This window comes from Anopheles coustani, chromosome 2 (assembly GCF_943734705.1).
Source record: "Anopheles coustani chromosome 2, idAnoCousDA_361_x.2, whole genome shotgun sequence".
NCBI lineage: Eukaryota > Metazoa > Arthropoda > Insecta > Diptera > Culicidae > Anopheles > Anopheles coustani.
In genome coordinates, this window is record NC_071289.1 from 39,011,147 (window position 1) to 39,032,267 (window position 21,121).

The 21,121-nt window shown below is 43.0% G+C and overlaps 4 protein-coding genes across 7 annotated transcripts in view; 2 read left to right on the forward strand and 2 right to left on the reverse strand.

The window, feature by feature from the left end:
- The window catches only part of LOC131266082 (uncharacterized), a 127,344-nt gene extending 124,727 nt beyond the window's left edge, over positions 1 to 2,617 (forward strand). The window contains exon 82 of the mRNA XM_058268435.1: positions 423 to 2,617. Coding sequence (XP_058124418.1) covers positions 423 to 664 — 242 coding nt within the window. The 3' untranslated portion in view covers positions 665 to 2,617. The remainder of the gene's footprint in view (positions 1 to 422) is intronic.
- A 4-nt stretch (positions 2,618 to 2,621) lies between these two features.
- Positions 2,622 to 5,907, reverse strand: LOC131266083 (beta-alanine-activating enzyme). Its single transcript, XM_058268436.1, has 5 exons — positions 5,693 to 5,907; positions 5,041 to 5,616; positions 3,527 to 4,976; positions 3,173 to 3,457; positions 2,622 to 3,083 (listed from the first exon to the last, which is right to left on the reverse strand). Exons 1-5 carry the CDS (start codon positions 5,905 to 5,907, stop codon positions 2,682 to 2,684), a joined length of 2,928 nt encoding a protein of 975 aa, XP_058124419.1. The 3' UTR covers positions 2,622 to 2,681.
- Positions 5,908 to 7,550: 1,643 nt separating this feature from the next.
- LOC131263012 (rab GDP dissociation inhibitor alpha) lies at positions 7,551 to 10,955 on the reverse strand. The gene is made up of 3 exons (XM_058265137.1): positions 10,302 to 10,955; positions 8,781 to 9,256; positions 7,551 to 8,708 (listed from the first exon to the last, which is right to left on the reverse strand). Exons 1-3 carry the CDS (start codon positions 10,693 to 10,695, stop codon positions 8,247 to 8,249), a joined length of 1,332 nt encoding a protein of 443 aa, XP_058121120.1. The 5' UTR covers positions 10,696 to 10,955; the 3' UTR covers positions 7,551 to 8,246.
- A 1,923-nt stretch (positions 10,956 to 12,878) lies between these two features.
- Positions 12,879 to 21,121, forward strand: part of LOC131261866 (phospholipid-transporting ATPase VD) — a 48,872-nt gene continuing 40,629 nt past the window's right edge. For all 4 annotated transcript variants that reach the window (XM_058263711.1, XM_058263714.1, XM_058263712.1 and 1 more), the window contains exon 1: positions 12,879 to 13,194. The gene's annotated coding sequence lies outside the window, so the exon portion shown is untranslated. The remainder of the gene's footprint in view (positions 13,195 to 21,121) is intronic.

Below are 21,121 nucleotides of genomic sequence, written 5' to 3' on the forward strand. Positions count from 1 at the left end.
TTTCGTTCATCGCATTCTATTTCATTCGATGTTAGAAAACATCAGTATTCAGTTTTGAAATACTTTTCACATGGCGGATCAGAGTTCATTCTGAACCAAATACACAAATTAAAAAAAAAACATATTTCATTCTTTCATCTTGAACTACTTCACATGAAGATGAATCAAGGTTATGCCTCGACTTTACACAAATATTCCCGTTTCATGCTACTTATTGCTCTGCTGAAGAGTTAGAACAAAAAGATTTTAAAAGACGAAAATAACAGGAGATGTTTGTCAATTAAACTATTTGAAACTAAATTCATCCACAAAAAGATTGTCTCATTATATAAATAGCTATAATGGAAATAAACGTCGCCCGTAAAAGCCCCTGCGATAAATTATAAACTCTAACCCACCCCGCTTTCTTCCTACAATTTCAGTCACTCCGGCGGCCCAGCGTGTGGAAGACATTTGCGTCTCGATGATCGGACTGATACTGGCCCTGGTGATCACCGCGCTGCTGGCACTGGTCGCCGTAGCGGTTGCAGTTTCCTGCTGGTTGATGGCATACCGACGACGGCCGACCATCACCGGACCGCTGCCACATCCACCCGAGTTCCCCAATCCGCTGTTCGCACACCACGAACCCTCGGAACCGTCGCATCATGATTTCATGGGATAGAAGTAATCGTTAAACATAAGTAGTATCGAAACAGAGAGATATAAAAAAAATGCATCGAGCAAACGATTGAGAGACGAAGAGTAAAAACGAAACTAACCGAAACGATGATAGTAACGAAACGAAAGTGACTAACTCATGATGTTAGGAAGGAGGTTACTAACTCATTAAACGAACAAAATAACCATACAACAGCCTTCGCCGGCTAGTGGTGGTCGGGACGCACGAAGTGAAAAATTGTAAATAATGTTAAAATCCAACCGAAGCCCAAGAAAAAACTAACGGAAATTTATTCGTTAGGAAGAAGATACAGATAAACTCCAATCGCTCAAAGAGCGATCGAGACTTTCTTTCGTTGCAAGTTGGAAGAAACAAAAAAGTAACAAAAGACAAACAGAGCCCAGCAATGATCACGATTGAGGAAACGTGATCGAAAAACCGTAAAAATCGCAATTGATTTTTAAAACCCAGAACCAGTGTCCTTTTTAGGTACAGTTAGCTTAGCTTCGTTGAAAAATATCTTACTAGCGTTATGTGGCAACAAATCGAGGAATGCGAACGATCCAATCCAAGCTTCTAGAATCGATCGGTGGCAATGGTTCACTTTTTGGAGGAAGGAGGCGAACTGGTCGAACGCATTCCTGCTCACCGTAACATCTCCTCCGTCGGTCGTTCCTAGTCCTCTATATTTATTAATGTTAATATGATGGTTAAAACGGCAACAACGAGACAAAATAGTAAGAGAGATTTGAAGGAAGAAAGCAATCCTATATCGAAACGATGGCCCTCGATCCGGAGCGTAAGGGGCAAGGAATCTCAATCTGGACCCCGGATCGCGTTGCAACCGGCCAGAGTGGCTTATGTGTGTAAATGTGCGTGTGCGAAGGTTTCTTGCGCGTGAATGAAACCCGTGCAGCTTTCTTAGGCGTGCACCCCAAAGTGTGTGTTCCAATGCGTTCCGAGCGTGTGTCGTTTTCACAGCCGATCGCGCTCGCGTTTTAACTGTAATTTATTGATATTTTAAAGTATGCTTTTGATATATACTGAACGAATGAACGACGATCGGCGGAGGATTTGAAGACCGAGCGTTAGGAGGAATTAATTAAAGTAGTACGATTGTTTTTTTTCTTTTCGTTTCCTTTTTTCCGCACTCTAAAAAAAGGCATCAAATGTAATGTTGTATTATAGTTTTTTTTTTTTTTTCTTGTTTTACGCCACGCAAGTGTAACATGCAATCGTAAGTCTTAATGCAAAGGGATAGACTAAAGCTGCACGAGGTAATGTAAAGGTGGTTGCAATCGTGCCTTTTTTACTGCCAGATACATGTGCTTGGTTCATGGTGGCCAACTAGACGTCGGGTCCATTCGTAACGGAAATTCTACTAGAATGGTTTCGAAGCAATGATGGTGATGGAAAAGGAGCAGCGACCTTCCCCTCGCCATTTGCGCCGATCATCAGAAGTTTTCCGCTACGGTTGGGATGAGAATTCTACCAGCCATTGCTTGGGGATTATCTCAACTGAAACCACAAACTGCCTACCGTTTTTAAAACGTCACTCCTCTTCTTCTTTGGATGTGCATAAGTGTTCAAATTGCGTAGCAAATAATGTAGTTTGTCGCGTAATTTCCGTTTGTAACAATGTTAAAGAAAAAATTAAAGTATATCAGCAAGAGGTGCTACGCTTTACATTACCTTCGTACCAGCCTAGTAGTAGATGTGTAATTATATTCAGGTTCTTTCAGAAGACTGCCACCAAAACCAACGTGCACAACACGTCCTTCGTCATTTCATGCCTGTCCACCCTTCCTACTTGTATGGATGTTTTGTTTCTCTCGATATGCAACCGTACTGAAAACACGTTCAGCGCACCTACTCCTACGAAATATGAATAGTTAAAACGAAACGAAACTAAACTAATAGGAAAAAGAACAAAAAACGCGATAATAAAATGTAATACTAATCAAAGTGAGTTGTTTTTATTTTTATTTTAAATGAATAACCAATAAGATTGTTTTTAGAATTACAGTCGAATTTTGTACAAAAAGTTATCCCTACACCCAACAAACACGGCGCTTCCGTGCGCAACTGGACTCGCAAACAACTCCCCGTTCGTTTTAAGGGTAGATACAATTTTCAGACTATCCTCGCCTTCCTTACACTCCGTGACCAGATCGAGTACATTGATGTAGCCGGAAGTGGTGCACACCAGTAGGTATTGACCGACGACGAGAGGCGTTGCGTAGATCTGCGATTGCAACTCCACTTTCCAGCTTAGTATCAGGGCATCACACTCCCCGGGTAGATACTCGACGCAGTGGACACATCGATCGTAACATCCCACGAGTAAGCTGATCTTGGCGGTGGTTTGGTTCAAAATTTTCAACGATGCAAAAACATTCCCAGGTAGTCTGGTGGATGAGGTCTGGAATCGATCGATCGATATAAAAAAAATTGGTGAAGTATACTTCAAAGTATACTAAAATAGGCTAAATAAGCCTTGTGAAATCTAACCTCTTCTCCTGTAGCGATGTCAATAACGGATAAAGCACCATCTACTCGGCATGCTATGACCTTTCCAAAATCGGCAAAGTAAGCTGGTGTGCTGAATATTGGTACGCTGCGTGAAAACGTGCTGCTCCACATGACGGTGCCTAGGGCTACACGTACCGAAGCAATCGTGCCATCCAAGGTAACAATCAACACGCAACCCACGCCATCGATATTGCATGGAATCGGTTTTGCAAATACTGGCTTTGAACCAATCCTTAGCTTCCATCTTACAGCTCCGGTATCTGACTGGCGAAGAAAAAGTGAGTACATAGAGTAGGCATTTCTTACTATTAACAACGAATAGAAATCACTTACCCCAAGGAGGCAGTGCAAGTTATGCGACGATCCGTAGCTTCCGAAAATGATTGTATTCGTTCCCGGCACTACTAGAGGACAACATTTGATCATCCCACCTGCATCGTACTTCCAGAGAATGGTTCCATTAAGCGGATGGAAACAATACAGATTCCCATCGTAACATCCCACAACACCATGAACTTGCCCATCGTCGAGTGTGAAAAAGCTTACCGAACACTCAATGCGATCCGGCAGTGAAAGACGGGAGACGGTAGCATTTGTTTCAACGTCGATCGTAAGCAACAAACCGGAATGACTACCAATGCTTAAAATGTGTCCCAAACTTTGGCAGAAAGTCACCGTCGGGCGGGCATCGATACATTTGCCCATATCAAAGCGGCACTCTATGGATAGGTTGTTGTCGTGAATCAGATCATTGAATTCGACAGTTGGAGAACCTTTTTTCTGATTTTCTAAAATATTTTTATGCTTTAATTCCAAGTATCTAAGCACTTCTTCCAATGACACAGTTGGGTCTAACAGGTACGTTAATAGATCTGGTAATGCTGCTTCGAGTGCTTTTTCCATCGTCCTGTGCAATCGTACGGCAGCGATCGAAGTTCCCCCTTGATCCATAAACGAGCCCAACTTTCGCCTTTTACTATCATCACGTTCAGGCGTACTTCGATCCGGAATTCCAATTGCAACCAATTCTGCGCGGAAGACTTCCACAGAAGGACGCCCTTGGTGGTTAGTGGTTTGTCGTCGTTTAAATTCGTCATACAGCTGCAGTAGGCCGTCGTTGCTAACCTTTCCATGCGATGATAAAGGGATGTGTTCGACGCGATAAAGTTCATCCGGTAGTTTTTTAGACGGCACTGTTCGTCTAAGGTGATCCCATATGGCAGTTTCTATGCACTCGTTTTCCTTGGAGCAAGTGAAAAACAAGATCAACCGAACGTCCTCGCCAATAACGCACGCAGCACATTGATCAACCGATTCATGGGATAGCAATACTTCCTCCAGCTCCTGCAAACTGACACGGCAACCAAACCGTTTTATAGTTCTCTCACACCGACCGCGATAAATGTACTCGCTATCTTTCGTTAATTCCACCACGTCGCCCGTCGCACGGAACAAAACTTTTACTGATGCAGTGCATGCTTTGGAATCTCCTGTGACTATACATTTTCTGGTCGCACTGCCTATAAAAAGATGGCCAATAGTCGAACCATTGTCGTTTCTTATGGCCAGTTTTTGATTTTCTTCCACACAACGCAACTCGAGAACGATCGAGCTGTCCAAAGGAATGCCCAGGGGAACGTCGCTCCATCGATGATCGTAGCTCACTTTTTGTATCAGACTCCAGCAGGAAATTTCGGTTATACCGTAAATGTTGTATACCTCCGTTCGACTGTCTGGTGGTATTTGAAGTATTGGAAATTTCTCTCCACCAAACACTAGGACTCTACGGAAAATGGGATTTGAAAATTATTCGACGCGATGTGATGGTCAACTATCTTCCTACAAACCTCAGCGTACTGTGCGAAGCTAGGATAACTTCCGTTATGTCACGATTACTCCATCTCGTGAATAAGGATGGGGTGATCTGCATGAATGTAACACCAGGAAACAACAGGGCCACCACACGGTGTGGACTAAGCCGAACCTCGATGTGCACCATTAAAAGGGTTGCCCCAGCACGCAACCCCAGCAGCATGTCAATGACGAAAGGATCGAAAGTTGGTGGAGAACAGACAAAAAGTACATCACGTTCACTAAGCTGAAACCGCTCGCTTAGAGCTAAAACGTTTGGCATTATGCAGGCTTTAGGTACAAGAACTGTTTTCGGTGGCCCCGTGGAACCTGACGTACGAACTCCAAAGGCAATTTCCTTATTGCCCACCGGCATTAACGATCGGACGATGAGTGCAACATGCATGGACATAACACGCATTCCAAATACTAATTCCAGCCCATTGTACTCTTCGAACGATCCTCGGTCGGGGAAAAGAAAAGCTGAACATTCTCTGTACTTTGCTAAAGACGAGTACGCCGCATCCTTTTGAACTTCGATGCAATTGAAACTGTTTCCCGATATAATTATACTGCAAATGATCAAAAACAGTTTTAAAGGTCAAATTTAAAATGGAATATTTAAAGCTTTAAAATAAAAATATTTACCCTCCTAGAACAGCAATGAGCGCTGGGCAATGCGTTAACTTTACGCCAATCAACTGTCCTTCGATATTCTGCGCTTTTAGTGAACATGCTATACGTTGTATATCGTTCCATAGCTGGCTGTAGCTGACTTCGATCAAACTGCAACGGGAATCGTAGTATTTGATAGCGATGCGACTGTGAAACTTAAGAAAAATTGCCCTATCCAGTAGTTCCATGATGCAAAATATATTTCTATTTGTTTACACCGTAAACCGGTAGTCGGTAAAAATATACACGGCTAATTTCACGCACTTCTAACGCTGCGTGTTTGTTAGGCTTACTTCACGCACATGAAACTGTCCTAAACTTAGACCAGTTTTAAATTGTATGTGGAATGAATGCCTCACGTAGAAAATTTAAATGGATGTTTTTTGCTGCATATTTTATTTAGAAGCGATCAATTGAAAGGACCTGTTGCGATCAGTGAATGCAGTTTATTATGATCTTACTAAAATAAAAAAAAATAGTTTGTGCATGACTTATGGCGTGTTGAATTAAAAAAAAAGGAAACAAAACATCTCCATGATGAAAATACCTTTTATTGATCTTTCGAATTCTGTTTATGCCATATTTGGGGTACTTGGTTTTGTCTTACTTTCGCGTACGCATACAACTGAAAATATTAACAAACAGAACAACCAATCACGACATTTATGTACGCTGAATTGAAACATTTTCGGCACTACACGATGTTGCATATCTGTTAGGTCTACCATATTCACGATTGATTTCAAGAAAATAAGTAGAATAACGAAAAACTATGGTAGTAATGTGGAAACGTTATGGAAAGCTTTTGCTCTACCTTCTCCCAATATATTCATCGATATGAATTTACGATCGGTATCTGGAAGCAATATTTCAACAACACAACATCGAGCTGTTTAAAGCATACTTTTTAATCTACGCATAGACAAGAGCAAAACCAAATTTATGGTCGGCGATGTGCTCAAACGAAAAAATGTGGAATGTGCAGTAAACTAGTTGGTCAAAATATTGTTCCATATTTGCGTGCTGCGAACGTTATTTGTGTTTCACTTCCGTAGCAAATTCGCGGGCAATTCGACCATATTTTTTTACTCCTCGCTGTGAAATAGAAGCACGGGTAAGGGTTTTTGCATCTAATGTATATGTGATAATCCTCTTCTCATACGTTGTCCTTTTGTAGAACTTGATTTGTATATTCTTTTAATAGATCTTTTTTACCCCATTGATGTACCACTTGGGGTGTCTTTTCCATCCAGAGAAGTTGTAAAGTTTATCCAATTGATCGACGATCGGAAGCTGTTCGAAGACTCCAGGCTAAGCATGGGTTTGCCAAACGCCCCATAAAGGTAAAACACCCGTTTATAAAAGCTTTCATAGGTTCACATTGTTGTGTGGCAGCACGCAGGTGTTGAGATGTGCAGTATTTTTAGCTCACTTAACAAATTTCCAACAACATCTAATGTTTCTGCTACTCGTTGATACTCACGCCATCGTCTTAATTGTTACTAGCGCAGTGTTCTCCCGTCTCCCGAAACCCAAAATGTTATTAATATTTTTCTTCAACTGGTTGGTTTTAATCTTCTATTCATTCGGGAAATTTTAATTCTTTCAGACGCATCTCACTGTGTGAGCATAGGAAAAAGCATTCCAGAATGGTTAGTGAAACAGAAGATGAGAACAGCGAATTACCCCCAAATCAACGAAAGCAACGTGAAATCACCTCCAACAGATTACTCGTCCATCATGCATTGTATCTCTTATTCGATGTTTTCGTTGCTAATTATTTCTTTCCTTCATTCTAACTTCCCAGCGATAGTTTTCCAAAGCACGCGAATGTATTTGCAGCTCGATTATTCAACATGTTTGAGTGTGTTTTTGGTTGGTTTGTTATTGATTATTTTTCATTTCTTTTATAGAGATAATGTATAATAGCGTATGTTTCGATCGTTCCAAACAAGACTACTAGAATGGACGTTCATCGATCTTGGATGCCGATCCTTTTTTGCCTTTTTTCTCATTTCTGTTCCTTCGTAAGGAGATTTCATCTTCATTGCCACTTGCCGTACATGCGAATACGTTTCGTTACAGACATTTGAAAAAACAAAACTTCGGGGGCAATACGATTCAGAGTCGCAAACAATTTAAAGTAAATAATCGTGACAGTTTTTTTCACTCACAGCATCGGAAGCTTCTTCTTCTTTTTCTTCTTCTTCTTTGCCGGATGCCGCATGGAAAATCGGCAACTGCTCTCATGATGATTCGAAGCATAATGTAACATAAGAAAGTTTATAAAAAAGCCCTAGAGGTATAATGATTGATAAATGATGGCTGAACGTTATGTTTCCCTTCAGCTTGCAACTTTTCTTTATACGTTTTTGTTTGCATCATTTAACTTCGGAATGAAGGAACCGAATTATTCAGAGTAGAAGCATTTTTCGTTCTAACTCCATCCACCACAGTCCCGCCTCGATGTGTTTATCTCTTTAATACGCAGCACACACGCACGCTTCATCAGCGCAGAGGAGCGGTCTTACTGCTCCTCGTCACCAAGCTCCTGCTTAATTTTGGAAAAGTCAAAGTCCTCGCCTGTGCCGCGCTTGAAAATGTCCAGCACGTCCAAACAGGTCGTCTCGAAGTGAGTGGTGGCGTCGTACGATTGCGAGATGAACACCTGCGACTGCAGACCGTCGTCGGTGGGTTCGTAGTAGTCCGTGATGGACAAGAACTTTTGTGCGATCGGGCCGAGCAGATCGAGACCGGGCTTGATCTCCGCCTCCGGATTGGCGGTCTCGACTGTGGTCGAAACCATGGCAATGAACCAGCCCTTGGCCGACACCTGGTGCGTCGAACTGATAAGCGATACGTAGATGTCCGACTTACGATCGACCTGCATCTGTGGAATGATAATCTGCGTGGACAGTGCATCCTTCGTGTTGGGGATCGGATGATCCAGCAGGCAAATGCAGCGGATCACCTTTCCTGAGATGCGTACCTGCGTATATGGAGCAAAACAAAAGGACATGAATATCGATCTCGCTCACCACCAGGCTCGGTCAACACCTACCTTGTTCGGTACGTATGTTGGGTCGCAGTAAACCTGTTTGCATTTGGCCACCTCCTCGCCGGAGCGTACGCCAACGACCTTACCGTCGGCGTCGTACACAATCTCATCGATCGGCTTATCCAGCATGTACGTGCCACCGTAGATGGCCGACAGCCGGGCGAAACCCTGTGGCAGTTCGCCCAATCCGTACATCGGGTACAGATACGGCGACTTCCCGTAACGTGCCAGCGAGTCCGAGTACAGCTTAATGCGATTGATCGTTTTGATAGCCGGTTCGGTCAGATACGAGTCGTCCCGGTACAGGGCCAGGGCATGGCCGGTGAAATCTTGGGTGCTCTTCTCGAGGCCGAACTTCTCGTACAGAGCCTGCATGTCCTTGGTGGAAGGATCAAAGTCTTTCCATGTCTTCGGATCCTCGGCCACGAAGTCCTGTACGTAGATAAGGAAGTTGCGGAAACGACGCTTCTCGAACAGACCTACAAACATAAAAAATTAATGATGCATCATTCTACAGACAAGCCATCTCTAAAGAAGAGATCTACATTTTGCTAGCAAGAAATTATGCAGAACATTCTTATCATCACAGGACTCTAACATTATTTATGAGCGGGGGTAAAAATTCTACCCTATGTTGATCAATACATCGTAACAGACGTAGTCGAAAAATATCAGACTTGCCTATGGGCAGTGGACGAAAAAAGAAAGCGTTCACCTTTGACTCATAGGTTTCTTTTCATTGAGCGTAGAAACGAACGAAAATGTTTCAGCTGTCGAAGCAGCGGCGAGAAACAGTGGTGGTTTATCAATTTTACGATAGATTTCTTCATGCCTTTGCTTCTCCCACGAACTCGCTCGCTTTCTCCAAGCGAGCGGATGCGGCTTACTGGGATGATGATAGAGTTTTCGCTGTAAAACAAAAGTGGATAGAAGTATTGCAGCAAAGCCTCGCGTAAATGGTTCAGGCATTCATTCTTGTTCTAAAGAGACGGACATGCTACCATACTGGAGAGCAGAAAAATTATCAGCCAGGAAAAACTTCCGTTTTGTCGACGCAACGTGTCATTTTCATTCGATTCTTTTTTTTTCTATTTCTTTACCCCTCAACTATCGTCATTTCTACGCCACACTCCATTACGTGTTTTCATGTATTTCCTTTTGCACGGTTCGCTTCCAATATATTTTTCCTCTTGCTCCTCATTACTGTGCAATTGGAAAATGGACAATATAAAATAAAAAGAGATAGAGTAGGACAGAGTTGCAACGCGCTTCAGTTCCCGGCGGCCAGAAAGGGAAGAAAGGAACTTTAGCTCTGACCGTCTCGATGAGCAAGAGCGAACGTGTCGGAGAGTTATACGCAGAGACAGAGAGAACGAGTGAGCTAACCCGTTTTTTCCGGACGAGCGAAAGTACCGAATTTTGGGCAATTCGAAGTACTTGGCGAGGGTTGCAGGGAAAACAGTTTATCATGAAACACCCTCTTTATCCCCCCTCCCATGGGGTATCCATCATAATATTACGTACCCATCAGATCGGAAGCGAGAGCTTCCTTCTGGTCGACCGGAACTTTGGAGATCTTTCCACCTTTGTACACGTAGCTTCCCTCGACCGACTTGAACTCCAAATAACGGGTCACACCCGTGTGTATCAGCAGCTTCACCAGCAGCCCGTTGGCCATCAGGAACTTGGGAATCAGATCGACGTTCCAGTCGCGACCGCGGCCATATTTGCCCTCCGGCAGCTCGACGCCGAATCGCGAAAACAGGTCCTCGAGGGGCGTAATCGAGGCAGACTCACCGCCGTAGTACTTATTGCGATCGATGTGCAGCACTTTCTTGCCCGACACGGACAGCATTCCACTGAGGATGCACTCCTTCAGGCCGGTACCGAGCACAATCGCGTCGTATTCCTCATCCATGATGACGGTGCGTTATTACGGGCTACGCGAGTTGCAAATTATACTTCACGCCACAAAAAACGATTCCGTCACAGTTCTTCCGCACGAGGCTAGCAGGGGGTAAGGTGTGTCCGGACCTCCGCGTTGCTGGAATATTCTTCGTAATTTGCACCTATTCAATCCACTGCGGTACGCGCGTGCTTCACCTGCACCAGACGCACAATCTTTTTCTCTGCACACTGCACGAAGTCAGGAAACTTAGCTGGTGACAGGAAAGAAAATACAGACTGCAAAAATCGACTACGATAGCGACCAAGGTAACTATGTACTACGGGCAAGATCAATTGAAAGACAGGTCGGGTCAAAGCTGTTTTCTGCTCCGCCATTGTGGCGACAGTTGGTTTAAAAAGTGTTTACAAACATACTTGCATACTTGTGGTAGATCTTATAGATCTTACTAATAGTAATTGGAAATTCTAGAACACAGTGTCTATGCTCTCGCGGATAGAAACTTCTCTTCTGTGTGATGTCATGGGATCGAAATTAACTGTGTTGGCCTGACTCATGCGTAGCCGTTCTCCAGAACATATTCCGAACGACTCAATTCCTTGCTTTGTTGATAAAACATACAAAATTTGCCGTTTTACTCCACTTTCTTAGCTGCTCTTGATAGGTAAACAAACTTTCAACTAACTGTCAAACATTTTTTCCACGGTTTTTGGTTCGTTACATGGTATGCTGCGACCTCTTTTCCAATGATCTTTAATATGGGCTAGTTTATACTAATCTTGGTAGTAACGCGATGACATCCACAAAATATGGTGTAAACAGAGTTGAATACCGCCACACGGTGTTGCATGCTACCTTTTCGGTCATACGTTATTACCTATCTTCGAAACGTTCACCGAAATTCAAAAATTTTAAACTGTTCTGTTGAACCATTTATATTGAAACTTCACAGCATTTGTATAGTTAATTCGTGGATATGGTTTTCATTTACACTTTGATAAATGTCAGTTTGCATTGCGTCAGATCAAGTTTATTTGGCAAATCGTGGATAAAGACGGTATTCCTCCTTATCCATCTAAAACATAAGCTATTTAAAGATGCTTGCACCAAAAATGTGTTTTCTTTTTTTGCGGGAAACCATTTTTGTAAAACTCTTCTTCGTCAGCTCCCGCGTCGGTCGGACGTTCGTCGCTACAGTCTTGGTGTAAGCAATTTAATGTTAAAATAACATACAAAAAAATGCACAACGTAGGGTAATTCTTCAGAGTGTAAGTTGGAGCTCCTTCATTAGTAATTCGTAAACCAGAAACTAAAGTTAAAGGTTTAATAGAGAATAAAGAAAGCCAGAAGCTATTTCCAAGCTGAAATTTACCAAGAGATGCTGACAAAAAATATTGAATCGTTATTCCAACTTTTTCAAACGAAGGCAGCGCTCTGTGAACAGTCCAACAAACCAGACAAACACGACACTGTCGGAAAGGTGCTCTGCGAATTGTCGTGAAGAACTGTCACTCATCCAAGCAGCAAGGTAGCAGAATACACAAGGTATAACAGTTTCACAGTGGGATACAGCCCTGCACGACAAAATCAAACTGTTTTGTTCTGTGTCGTGTTTGTCTGACATGTTCGATGCAGGTTGACAGAGCACCTCCATATGATTGCATGGGTTTGATCGTTTTTTTTTTTGTCGTGTTTGTCGTGTTTGTCTTGTTCGATAGCTCACAGAGCGCTGCCGAACTCAGACTACCGACGCAGCCAGAGAGTACGCTGCCTAATTCCAAACCGTTTGTCGAAATACTCGCTCGAGATGACAATAGATTTTTTTGGATCGAACCTGCTTTAGTTCCGGTTTGATTTGCCCACCACTAGCTCATCATTTTCGCCGCTATTTTTCGCCCGAAAAAGGCGAATTCTCTCTTAAAACTCAGGTGAAACTCTTTTTTGAAATGGTCAAAAGACCCTGTTTTTCTTCTCAAAAACAAGAAACGAAGGTAAAAGTTTTCCTTAAACAAACTTGCGTGTGTTGAAAATACTTTTTATTTGAGGGGTCACATTTACAAATTGGTTAATTGATCACAAAGTTATTTGCAAAAACGCTTTTTCAGCATTCACCAACCAAGGTTTCTATACCTATTTCCTATACGAACCCGATTCTTGCGAACCTGTTGTCAGTTGTGTTTGTACTTCCACGACGGAAGGTTGTTGCTGACGCGCGCGCGTGCCACAAATTTCCGTTCTCCTTTGTCGTGCCGAAGCACCAGTTAAGTTTTAAAGTTTTTGGCTAGTTAAAACCACCAGTTACGGTTGTATAATTATCGCATCATCTGTTAAACCGACTGTCGTTAGTTATCGAGTGCTTTACGGCCGTTAAGTTGGAAAAGGCAAAATCACCTCATCGCGACTCTGGTCCGGTTTCGTCAGCGGAGCAAGTCTGTGTTGGCCGTTTTAACCGTTATGTCTGCGAAGCAACGCAGCTAGAAGCACAGACGGCGGAGAAGTGTACCGAAGAAAGTAAGCATTCCCCAGCGGGGTTTCAGCGCCTGTTGCTGCAGCGTTTAGTGTGTAGTATGGGAATGTACGGTTGCATTATTTTACGGTGATCGCCTTCGGAGCCAGATCTGGCTAGCGAGGCAGTATTTTGGCCGGAATGCCGTGCCGTCGTTGTGAACTGTGCGCTCTGTACTCGGCCGTCCGGCAGCAGTGACGACAAAAAGTGGGGTTCCCGTGAAGCAGGATGCTGTGAAGAATAGTGGCATCACATTTCGATGCATACGATGCAAGAACGCAAAAATCGGAAGAAACTTGAGAAAAGAACCGAAAGAACGAGGTATATTATGGTACACACACACACCGTATGATTCACGCACATGGATATGCGGATGCTGTAGATGCTGCTTTCTTGCTCCCTCCCTCGTTCGGTCGTTCGGTCTTCCTGTCGATTGCTCACGATTTCTCCGGTTGTTCACGGTCGGTGCCGAGATGGTTGATGCAGCTCGATCTTTCTTCGCCAAAGTGGCATTTTCCAAAGTGTTGTGTAGCTCGTGCAAGGGAAAGAAAAAGATGCTCCTGCAGATCAGACAAACGGACGGATGTCTACTATGGCATGGCAATAGCCATTCTCAAAAACTGACAAGAACCATTTTGATAGATTGCTACTTTTGGTAATCCTAGCCCAAACGTTCCGAACGATAAACGATCGCGAAAGGTGAAGATCGTATCCCGTATTTTTCCTTGTTCTTCCGTAGGTCAATGGTCCATCGCACATGGCGTCCCAGCTGGTCTCCGGTGTCGGTACGCAGTTTTGAGTGTAGACGTGGACTATTTCTTTTTGCCTTTTATCAGATAACCGTTATCATGTCCCCTCGCGGAGCTATTCGCTTCGAATTGGTCTTTCCCAGGGGTTAACATAATATCGAACGGGTAGATTTCCCCAGTCTCAGGGGCTTAAAAGTTGTATTCCCCACCAATGGTTACACAAAAATCGCAAAAATCATTCTACTGTTAGGAAAGGTATTGGTATGTCTTTTAAACATTTGTTATGGAAAACGTTAAGTACTGTTAGATTATTAGATACCCATCCCGAAACGCCAAACAGATAAAAAACACGCCGGTGACTGGACGGCCAATTTTCCGCCATGTTATAATTTCAAACCGCCCGGGTTAATTGAACGCCATATAATTGACCGCCCAATTGCCAAAACAGCAATTTATGGCCGTCGTCGATTCCACCACGTCAGTGCAATGTAACCCAATGCCCGTGACCTTTAAGTCGGTTCGCTAAGGCACACGTGTGCCTGACCAAAGCTATCACGATCGTGAGGCCATTCGATCCGTTGGTAGGATCTACGGTTCCATACGATCGTTCAGGGATTTGAGATGCTCGACATCGCGCGACTAAACTCGCGAGTTAGCAACGGTTCCACCAACCATCAACCTTCACAACGAACACCCTCCCCCGTCGCGGTTTAGTTATCTACAAACATTCTTGTGCCGTGTTGCCACCAACGACGACGACGACGACGGTGGCTGGCTCAGGAGTAGCAGCTGTTCACGTTCTACTTTTATTTCTTGCACCACATTCAAAGCGCCACGTCGCCAGCGCGAAGAAAACGGCCCACTAGATGCTTAGAAAAGATCAGCTAAAGGTTGCTTCCGGTTAGAAAAAAACAAAATTTTGCACAGATTTATGAGCGCCATAAGTGGGTGAGGGGGTCCTTGAACACGCACGCCCAACAAATAACACACTTGCATATAGTAGCTTACAATGGGTAAATGGTTTGGCTTAAAACCCGACTGCTTTGATTTGATTTATTTTTAACGGCTCCACGGTACTGCTCTTGTGGGCAATTAACCACCCCACAGGAAAACGTTATACCGGTTCGGTGCCGGTCACTCCCAGGCTCCCGCCGAGGAGATTGTGATACGATAAGCACGAAATGCTTGGGCTGGACCTATTCTAATCTCCATTCTTTCGACCGCATAAATTTGCCGCACGGAAAGAGAGCATGGGACCACCTCCCACACGTACTTGACCGATTTGTTAGAAACACCTCCCCGAGCTGTGCGGTGCGGTGGGAATGCAGGCAGGGCGGTCATCCGTGAGAGTGCCAAGGTGGACAACTTTCAGGCTTCTGAATATTGCAAAAAAAAAAATTAAACAACACGGGAATCAAATGCGACTGGGAAACTAGACAGACGTGCAAAAGAATGTGTCTGTGTGAAACCGGACCCTTTCAAGGACCCCCCCGGCCAAGATCCGCAATGTAGCCTGGCACATGCCACTCGGTTTGCATTACACCCTCTCGCCTCGTTTCCGTGCACGGTCGTGTAATGCATAAAAACATATTTTTCTTATTATCATGCACAGACGCTGTCGGTGTGTATATCTTCGATCTCGGTGGAGAAGAATGTTCTCCGTGCTCCGATGGCATCCTCGATGGTTAATAGTTGAACGGAACCTCCATCCGGCCTCCACTTGTTGCATCTCGAGCGTTCATTTGCACTGCTAAACGCACATTAGAGGTTATGCATCGGGCTGCTGCAAACGGGTGATCAGATACACACGTCGAAAGCATGCCATTTGCAATTAGCATCGTGACATCTTTCGCTAAACAACGCGTAGGCTTTGAAGGGAACCGGGGACCAGGTTTTGTAGGAAACCCCAACCCATCTCGTGTCCCTTGTTTGGCTCAACCTTTGGCGGTGCAATATCAGATGATTGAAATCGTTTGATCGACTCACAGCGAATGTATGATGCGGTTTCAGAGCATCTTTTTTCCCTGCCTGCTATGTTTGCGGCTTGCAAATGCGTCCGATGGAAAGTGCAGCCGCCTTGTAGACTCCGTGCTGTGGCTGCGGAAAAGCGAAGCACAATGGCACGAAGAGCAACGAGAACAAACATCCAAATTGTTTGTGTCGGCACGCGAGAGCCATATTGTTGGTGCGAACAGAAGCCAATTTTCCTCTTAGAAAATCCATTCATCTCACGTTAGCGAACTTAAAGTGCGTATTTTCCTTCCCATGTTTTCTCAGTGCTCTTTTGAATTTCCTTTGGCTATTGTTTTCTATTCGTCCTTTGGTTGATAACTTTTGTTTTTCTCAGGCAAAGTTCAATGAGTGTATGATTATGGCATTCAATGGCGTCAATGGCGATTTCCACTGGTAAAAAAAAACCTTCCCGCTGAGACGGCGAGCAGATTTTCTTGGAATGTTCATTTTCACTTTGTTGCATGTCAACACAATCGCGTTCCGTTGACAAGCTTGGAAACATAGTTATGATTGATTGTGCTTGTCTGTTAACCTCTGGTAAAATAAATCACCGTCATAACCTTCTATGAGTAGTTATGAGTGGCTTTTAGATGTGTTTTTTTTATTTTCTTAAATTGAACGAGGTATACAACTCGGAAAACTGCTATCTTACGCTAATTACGAGAAGTAAGTTTTGTAGAATAACGAGACAATAGTAAAATCACCATTAGGGTTTACAAGATGTAATTTACTTTGCTATTGATGGTATAATTTCTTTAAATTGTTTAAAAAAAACTCAATCTGGTGATATCATAGCTCAATGAGAAATGAATTTAATAGCATTGATGTTGGAATAAAATTTTCAGCTCAGATAATACACCATTTATTTTTCGATGTTTTGGCACTTGGTTGTATCTGATGTATCTAATGATGTATGGACATTATCGATTGCAGGGGTTTTCAGCCAAAAAATTTTGATTTAATGCTTAAAGTAGATATTACTAAAAGAAGTAGCGAAACGAATTTAATATAAACTTGTTCTTGGCATGAAGCCAAAAATAAACTATCCTGCGTTTAAATGGAAAATTAATGTAGTTTTTATACGGCACTTTTTGATAAAAAATATCCTCATAATTTCAATCATTAAAGTTCTAAAACATGAAGAACGATCAGTCTTAACATATAGCCAAGGGTTGTTAAACGCGGACATTGAAAGGGGAGTAAAACCGCTATATTGCATGAAATTTATCCAAATTCCATCCATGTATATCGAGCAGCAAGCGAGAACCGTTCCTAATCAAAAACGATTGGGCGCAGATAGCATTTTAGTAGGGGGAACGTTTCTAATCACACCGATTCCACTCCAAGATGTTAATTGTGTGCGTACAGCCGCATGGATGTGTGTGTTTACTAGCTAGACACACAATTGTAGTAGTAAATCGTAGTAAAACTATTGTGCTTCGAGGGGGAGTTAAAAAAAGAAAATCGCGTAAACTCGCCACAACCACGATGATCGATCGAATGAAGCTATTATAGAAGTGCGGAGTCGCACCGTGAGGCGGCGGTTTACCGGTGCCGGCGGATGGGAACGGACTTCCGTTATTTTGTGGTTCCGGTTAGGTAGATTCGGCCGACGATGAGCGCGCAAACCCCGTAGGCCGCGTCGGATGTAATCGGACGCGTGCATCAAGCTCCAACACCTGCGTGAATTGTGGTGACGGAGCGGGGAAAATGAGGGCCGGTCGCGGTTAATGTGGTGATGGATCGCGGGCAGGCAACCGAAAGAACCGAGAACACAATTATTCGAAGAGAAGGGAAGCGGTGTGGAACCTGGAGATGATGGGGTTGAAATGATTTTTCTTACGCTCGTGGCGCGATGATGGCATTGCCAGTGTAACGGTCGGGAAAATCGTAGGGAAAACCCACCGTTTGTCCAAAGCAGGCTAATTTGATGAGCATAAATTTGCACACGCATTACAAGTGTTGCTGACACATGTATTACCTTCATTGCTCAGTATATTGTATGGAAGTCAATTTTTACGTTGCACATTGTTTTAAAACCTTTTTTCATAAACGAATGTAGTTTTCAATTTGTTGTCATTTTAATTTCAAACTAGCAGTCAGAATAATGTTTCTCATGATTATCACTTAGTAATTGTGCTGATTAAAATAACATAACATGCCAATATTTGTGTATTACCTAGACATTTAGAATTTTCCGCTACTGAATACTTGATTCATGAAGTAATGCTTTTATAGCTAATAGTTTAACTACAGTATCTGCTATTTTCTATTCACTTATAAAAACAGAACAACATTTCTAAAAGTAATTAATTAACACTTTGACGTCCGCACAATTCACGCTGTCACAACGCTTTACGACCGGCGCATTTGCACCAGTTCTTCCGTATCTGGCCACCTAGCTTAATCATTCTTTTCTAATCTTTATTCGAATTTACGTAGAAACTGCATCGAGCCCTGTGATTTTTTTTACACTCCATTTGATGTTTGTTTACATCTAGTAAGCTATGAAAACCGATACTATACGAGGCGATCCGGACGGCAAGGTGTTAAAATATAATTCTGGAGTATATTTATTCTTTTACAGACATCTTTTTTTAGTGGATCAACAAACTGTAGTTGAACTGTTTAAAAATAGCGATGTATTTCAGCCAATACCTGTTTTTTTAAATCAATCCTATGATACAAAAAAGCTTGTGAAACATCTCGTTCATTCGTTTTCGATTTCAGCATCCAAACTTAACACAGACGGCAACCCTTTGGTAAAAGCACTCTAGAATGATCCATATACTTCACGAAATTAACATTTTAAATCATCTTACCACTTGTTTCGCGCAATCTTGTTATCGTTCTCAATGTTTAGTTACGAGCCAGGGATCGGGAGGTTCGGGAAGGATTTGTACTCTGCAGCGACTGGGACTATCTTGGGTTTTCCCCGGTAAAAAAACGTTGCCAAAACAGGTCCGCTGGATCTTTCGGGAATCCCTAGAGTAACCCGTCGTTAGTCGTGTGGTGGTGCTGGTGCGTGGACGAACGATTCACGCACATCGTGTCAATCAAAAATAGAAAGCTAACGGCGGAAGGGCAGCACCCATGGGGCGTCGCGGTTGCCCCAATCCGACGCCAGTCCGTCCGAAATCCGTGCGGCATCCCGGATTAAATTTAGCCAAAGTCTGCCTTTTTATTCTGCCAGCACAACAGTGTTTGTGGACGATGATGATATGCGGCCGGGCCGCAGGGTATTGAGCAATTCCGGTTGAGGAGCGACCCGAGCGCGACACCACGATTGCAGCCGGCTATCGGATCTCGGGGGGATTTAATTAAAGCGGCATGTTTTTGTGCGATCTGACCTGCTTTTCCTGCAAGCTTCCTGCTTCGTGTCTTCGGTAAAAACCGCCCGCTTCCGGAGTAAACCCCATCTTCGGGGTGGGTTTTCTTTCCCGGCGAGTTTGCATGATTTATTTTGTTTGGCGGTGCCGTGCCGGTGTGCAATTTGACAACAGCTGCTGTAAGTCTCGCTGTGTCTGGCAGTGATTCGTTCTTCTGTAAGCATCCCACATAGGGGTGGATGGGGTAATACGCACCCCTTAAGGAAAACTATAAAATTTTCTAACAACTTGGCACTTGATTGTTGATTTTATCACTGGATAGGATTCATAAAGGTTCAAACTAGTTACCAATTCAGGAATGTTTGCTTTTTTTTGCTAAGAAAAACGTATTTTTTTCAGTTTTGAAAAAGTTCAATTTTTGATCGATCTGTATCTGGTTGAGGCAAAACGCACCTTTGCTAGGGGTAATACGCACCACAACAAAGGGGCAATACGCACCACAACAAAGGGGCAATACGCACCATAACAAAGAGGCAATACGCACCATAACAAAGAGGCAATACGCACCACAACAACGAGGCAACATCCACTGTCAAATAAAGATAGTTTGTTTACAAACCGGTGCATTTTACCCCGACATACTGGGTGCATATTGCCCCCATTCATAGTTCCCCACATTTTCAACTAAAATATGAGTAAATCTGCATACTTTCCGAAATTTTCATGAATAGTCTCAAGCACTGATTCTCAATTCAATAAATTTCGTATTCCTCGTGGGTAAATATCGGTTTTTGCACTTAATATTCCTTAGCGGAATGGTAAGTCACATTATAACAAAAACTGTCTGAGCTGAGAATCATTTTGTTTTGCGTTTATTTCGCGTTTCTGTTGATGTAGAGCTATCAAACTCACAGGGTGACCATATTTCAGGTTGATCTTGCAGGGTGACTACTTTTTACGCGTTGAAAACTCGTTTTTCAATGGAAATGGGAAAGGGTGCGTATTGCCTCAGGGGTGCGTATTACCCCAGCCACCCCTAATTGTTTTCGGAATAACAAAATATACACTTGGAACTAACAGGGAACGATTTCAAGAAATTTTTATTTTTTAAACTTTCCACTCGTTGAATGACATACCATTCATGGATCTATAAAAGAGAACGTTAAATTATCACGTTCGGACGTCAAACTTCTAGTACCCTAATCTTCTCAATTTATTTCCACGTAATTCCGGTTCAATGTTATTGTTTTTACTTTTCATTTCAACTTGTCACTGTCATAAATGCTACGGGCTATGCTTTATCTTGCCGATAAGGAATTAAACTGTAATGCTCCACTTTATAACATTACCCTCTTTGAATTCGTAAAAAGGTAGCTTTACGCTTCCACTGCTTCTTGTTTTGTGATGGTTATGCGAAAGTATTTAGGCCAGGGGCTGTATGCAAAACCCGCTTGTAGTGAGTCATGCCACAATCGTGTCAAACAATCCAACAAACCGCACGACATTGGGCACATCCCTTTCTCCTAAGAAGGGGTTAGTTGTTTTTTACTATTCTGCTACGTTTGTGAATGTTTTCTCGGTTCCGATGGAACGGAAAAGCTTTCCCCACTCTCTTGCTCGAAGAGTGCGTCACTGATAGTTTCTACATTTCGTTTGATGTTCTATAAAATCCTTTTTAAAAGTTTTTGTATTAGAATGAATGATCCTCACCGCATGATTCCAGAAAATATCTGTTTGATGGATACTCTCCGGAGACAGTCTCTACTCTTCAACGAAATAATTTGGTTGTATTTTAAATACCAAAGACTATATTGAAGGGTTGAAAATGTAAGTAAATACAA

What these genes read in the sequence shown, in the direction of transcription:
- LOC131266083 (XM_058268436.1), bottom strand. Translation starts at nt 5,907, where the DNA reads ATGGAACTACTGGATAGGGCAATTTTTCTTAAGTTTCACAGTCGCATC. An exon ending in GCTTCGCACAGTACGCTGAG is followed by an intron (nt 4,977 to 5,040) that starts GTTTGTAGGAAG and finishes CATTTTCCGTAG; the next exon opens with AGTCCTAGTGTTTGGTGGAG. An exon ending in ACTTGCACTGCCTCCTTGGG is followed by an intron (nt 3,458 to 3,526) that starts GTAAGTGATTTC and finishes TTTCTTCGCCAG; the next exon opens with TCAGATACCGGAGCTGTAAG.
- LOC131263012 (XM_058265137.1), bottom strand. Translation starts at nt 10,695, where the DNA reads ATGGATGAGGAATACGACGCGATTGTGCTCGGTACCGGCCTGAAGGAG. An exon ending in TCTCGCTTCCGATCTGATGG is followed by an intron (nt 9,257 to 10,301) that starts GTACGTAATATT and finishes TTATGTTTGTAG; the next exon opens with GTCTGTTCGAGAAGCGTCGT. An exon ending in CAACATACGTACCGAACAAG is followed by an intron (nt 8,709 to 8,780) that starts GTAGGTGTTGAC and finishes CCATATACGCAG; the next exon opens with GTACGCATCTCAGGAAAGGT.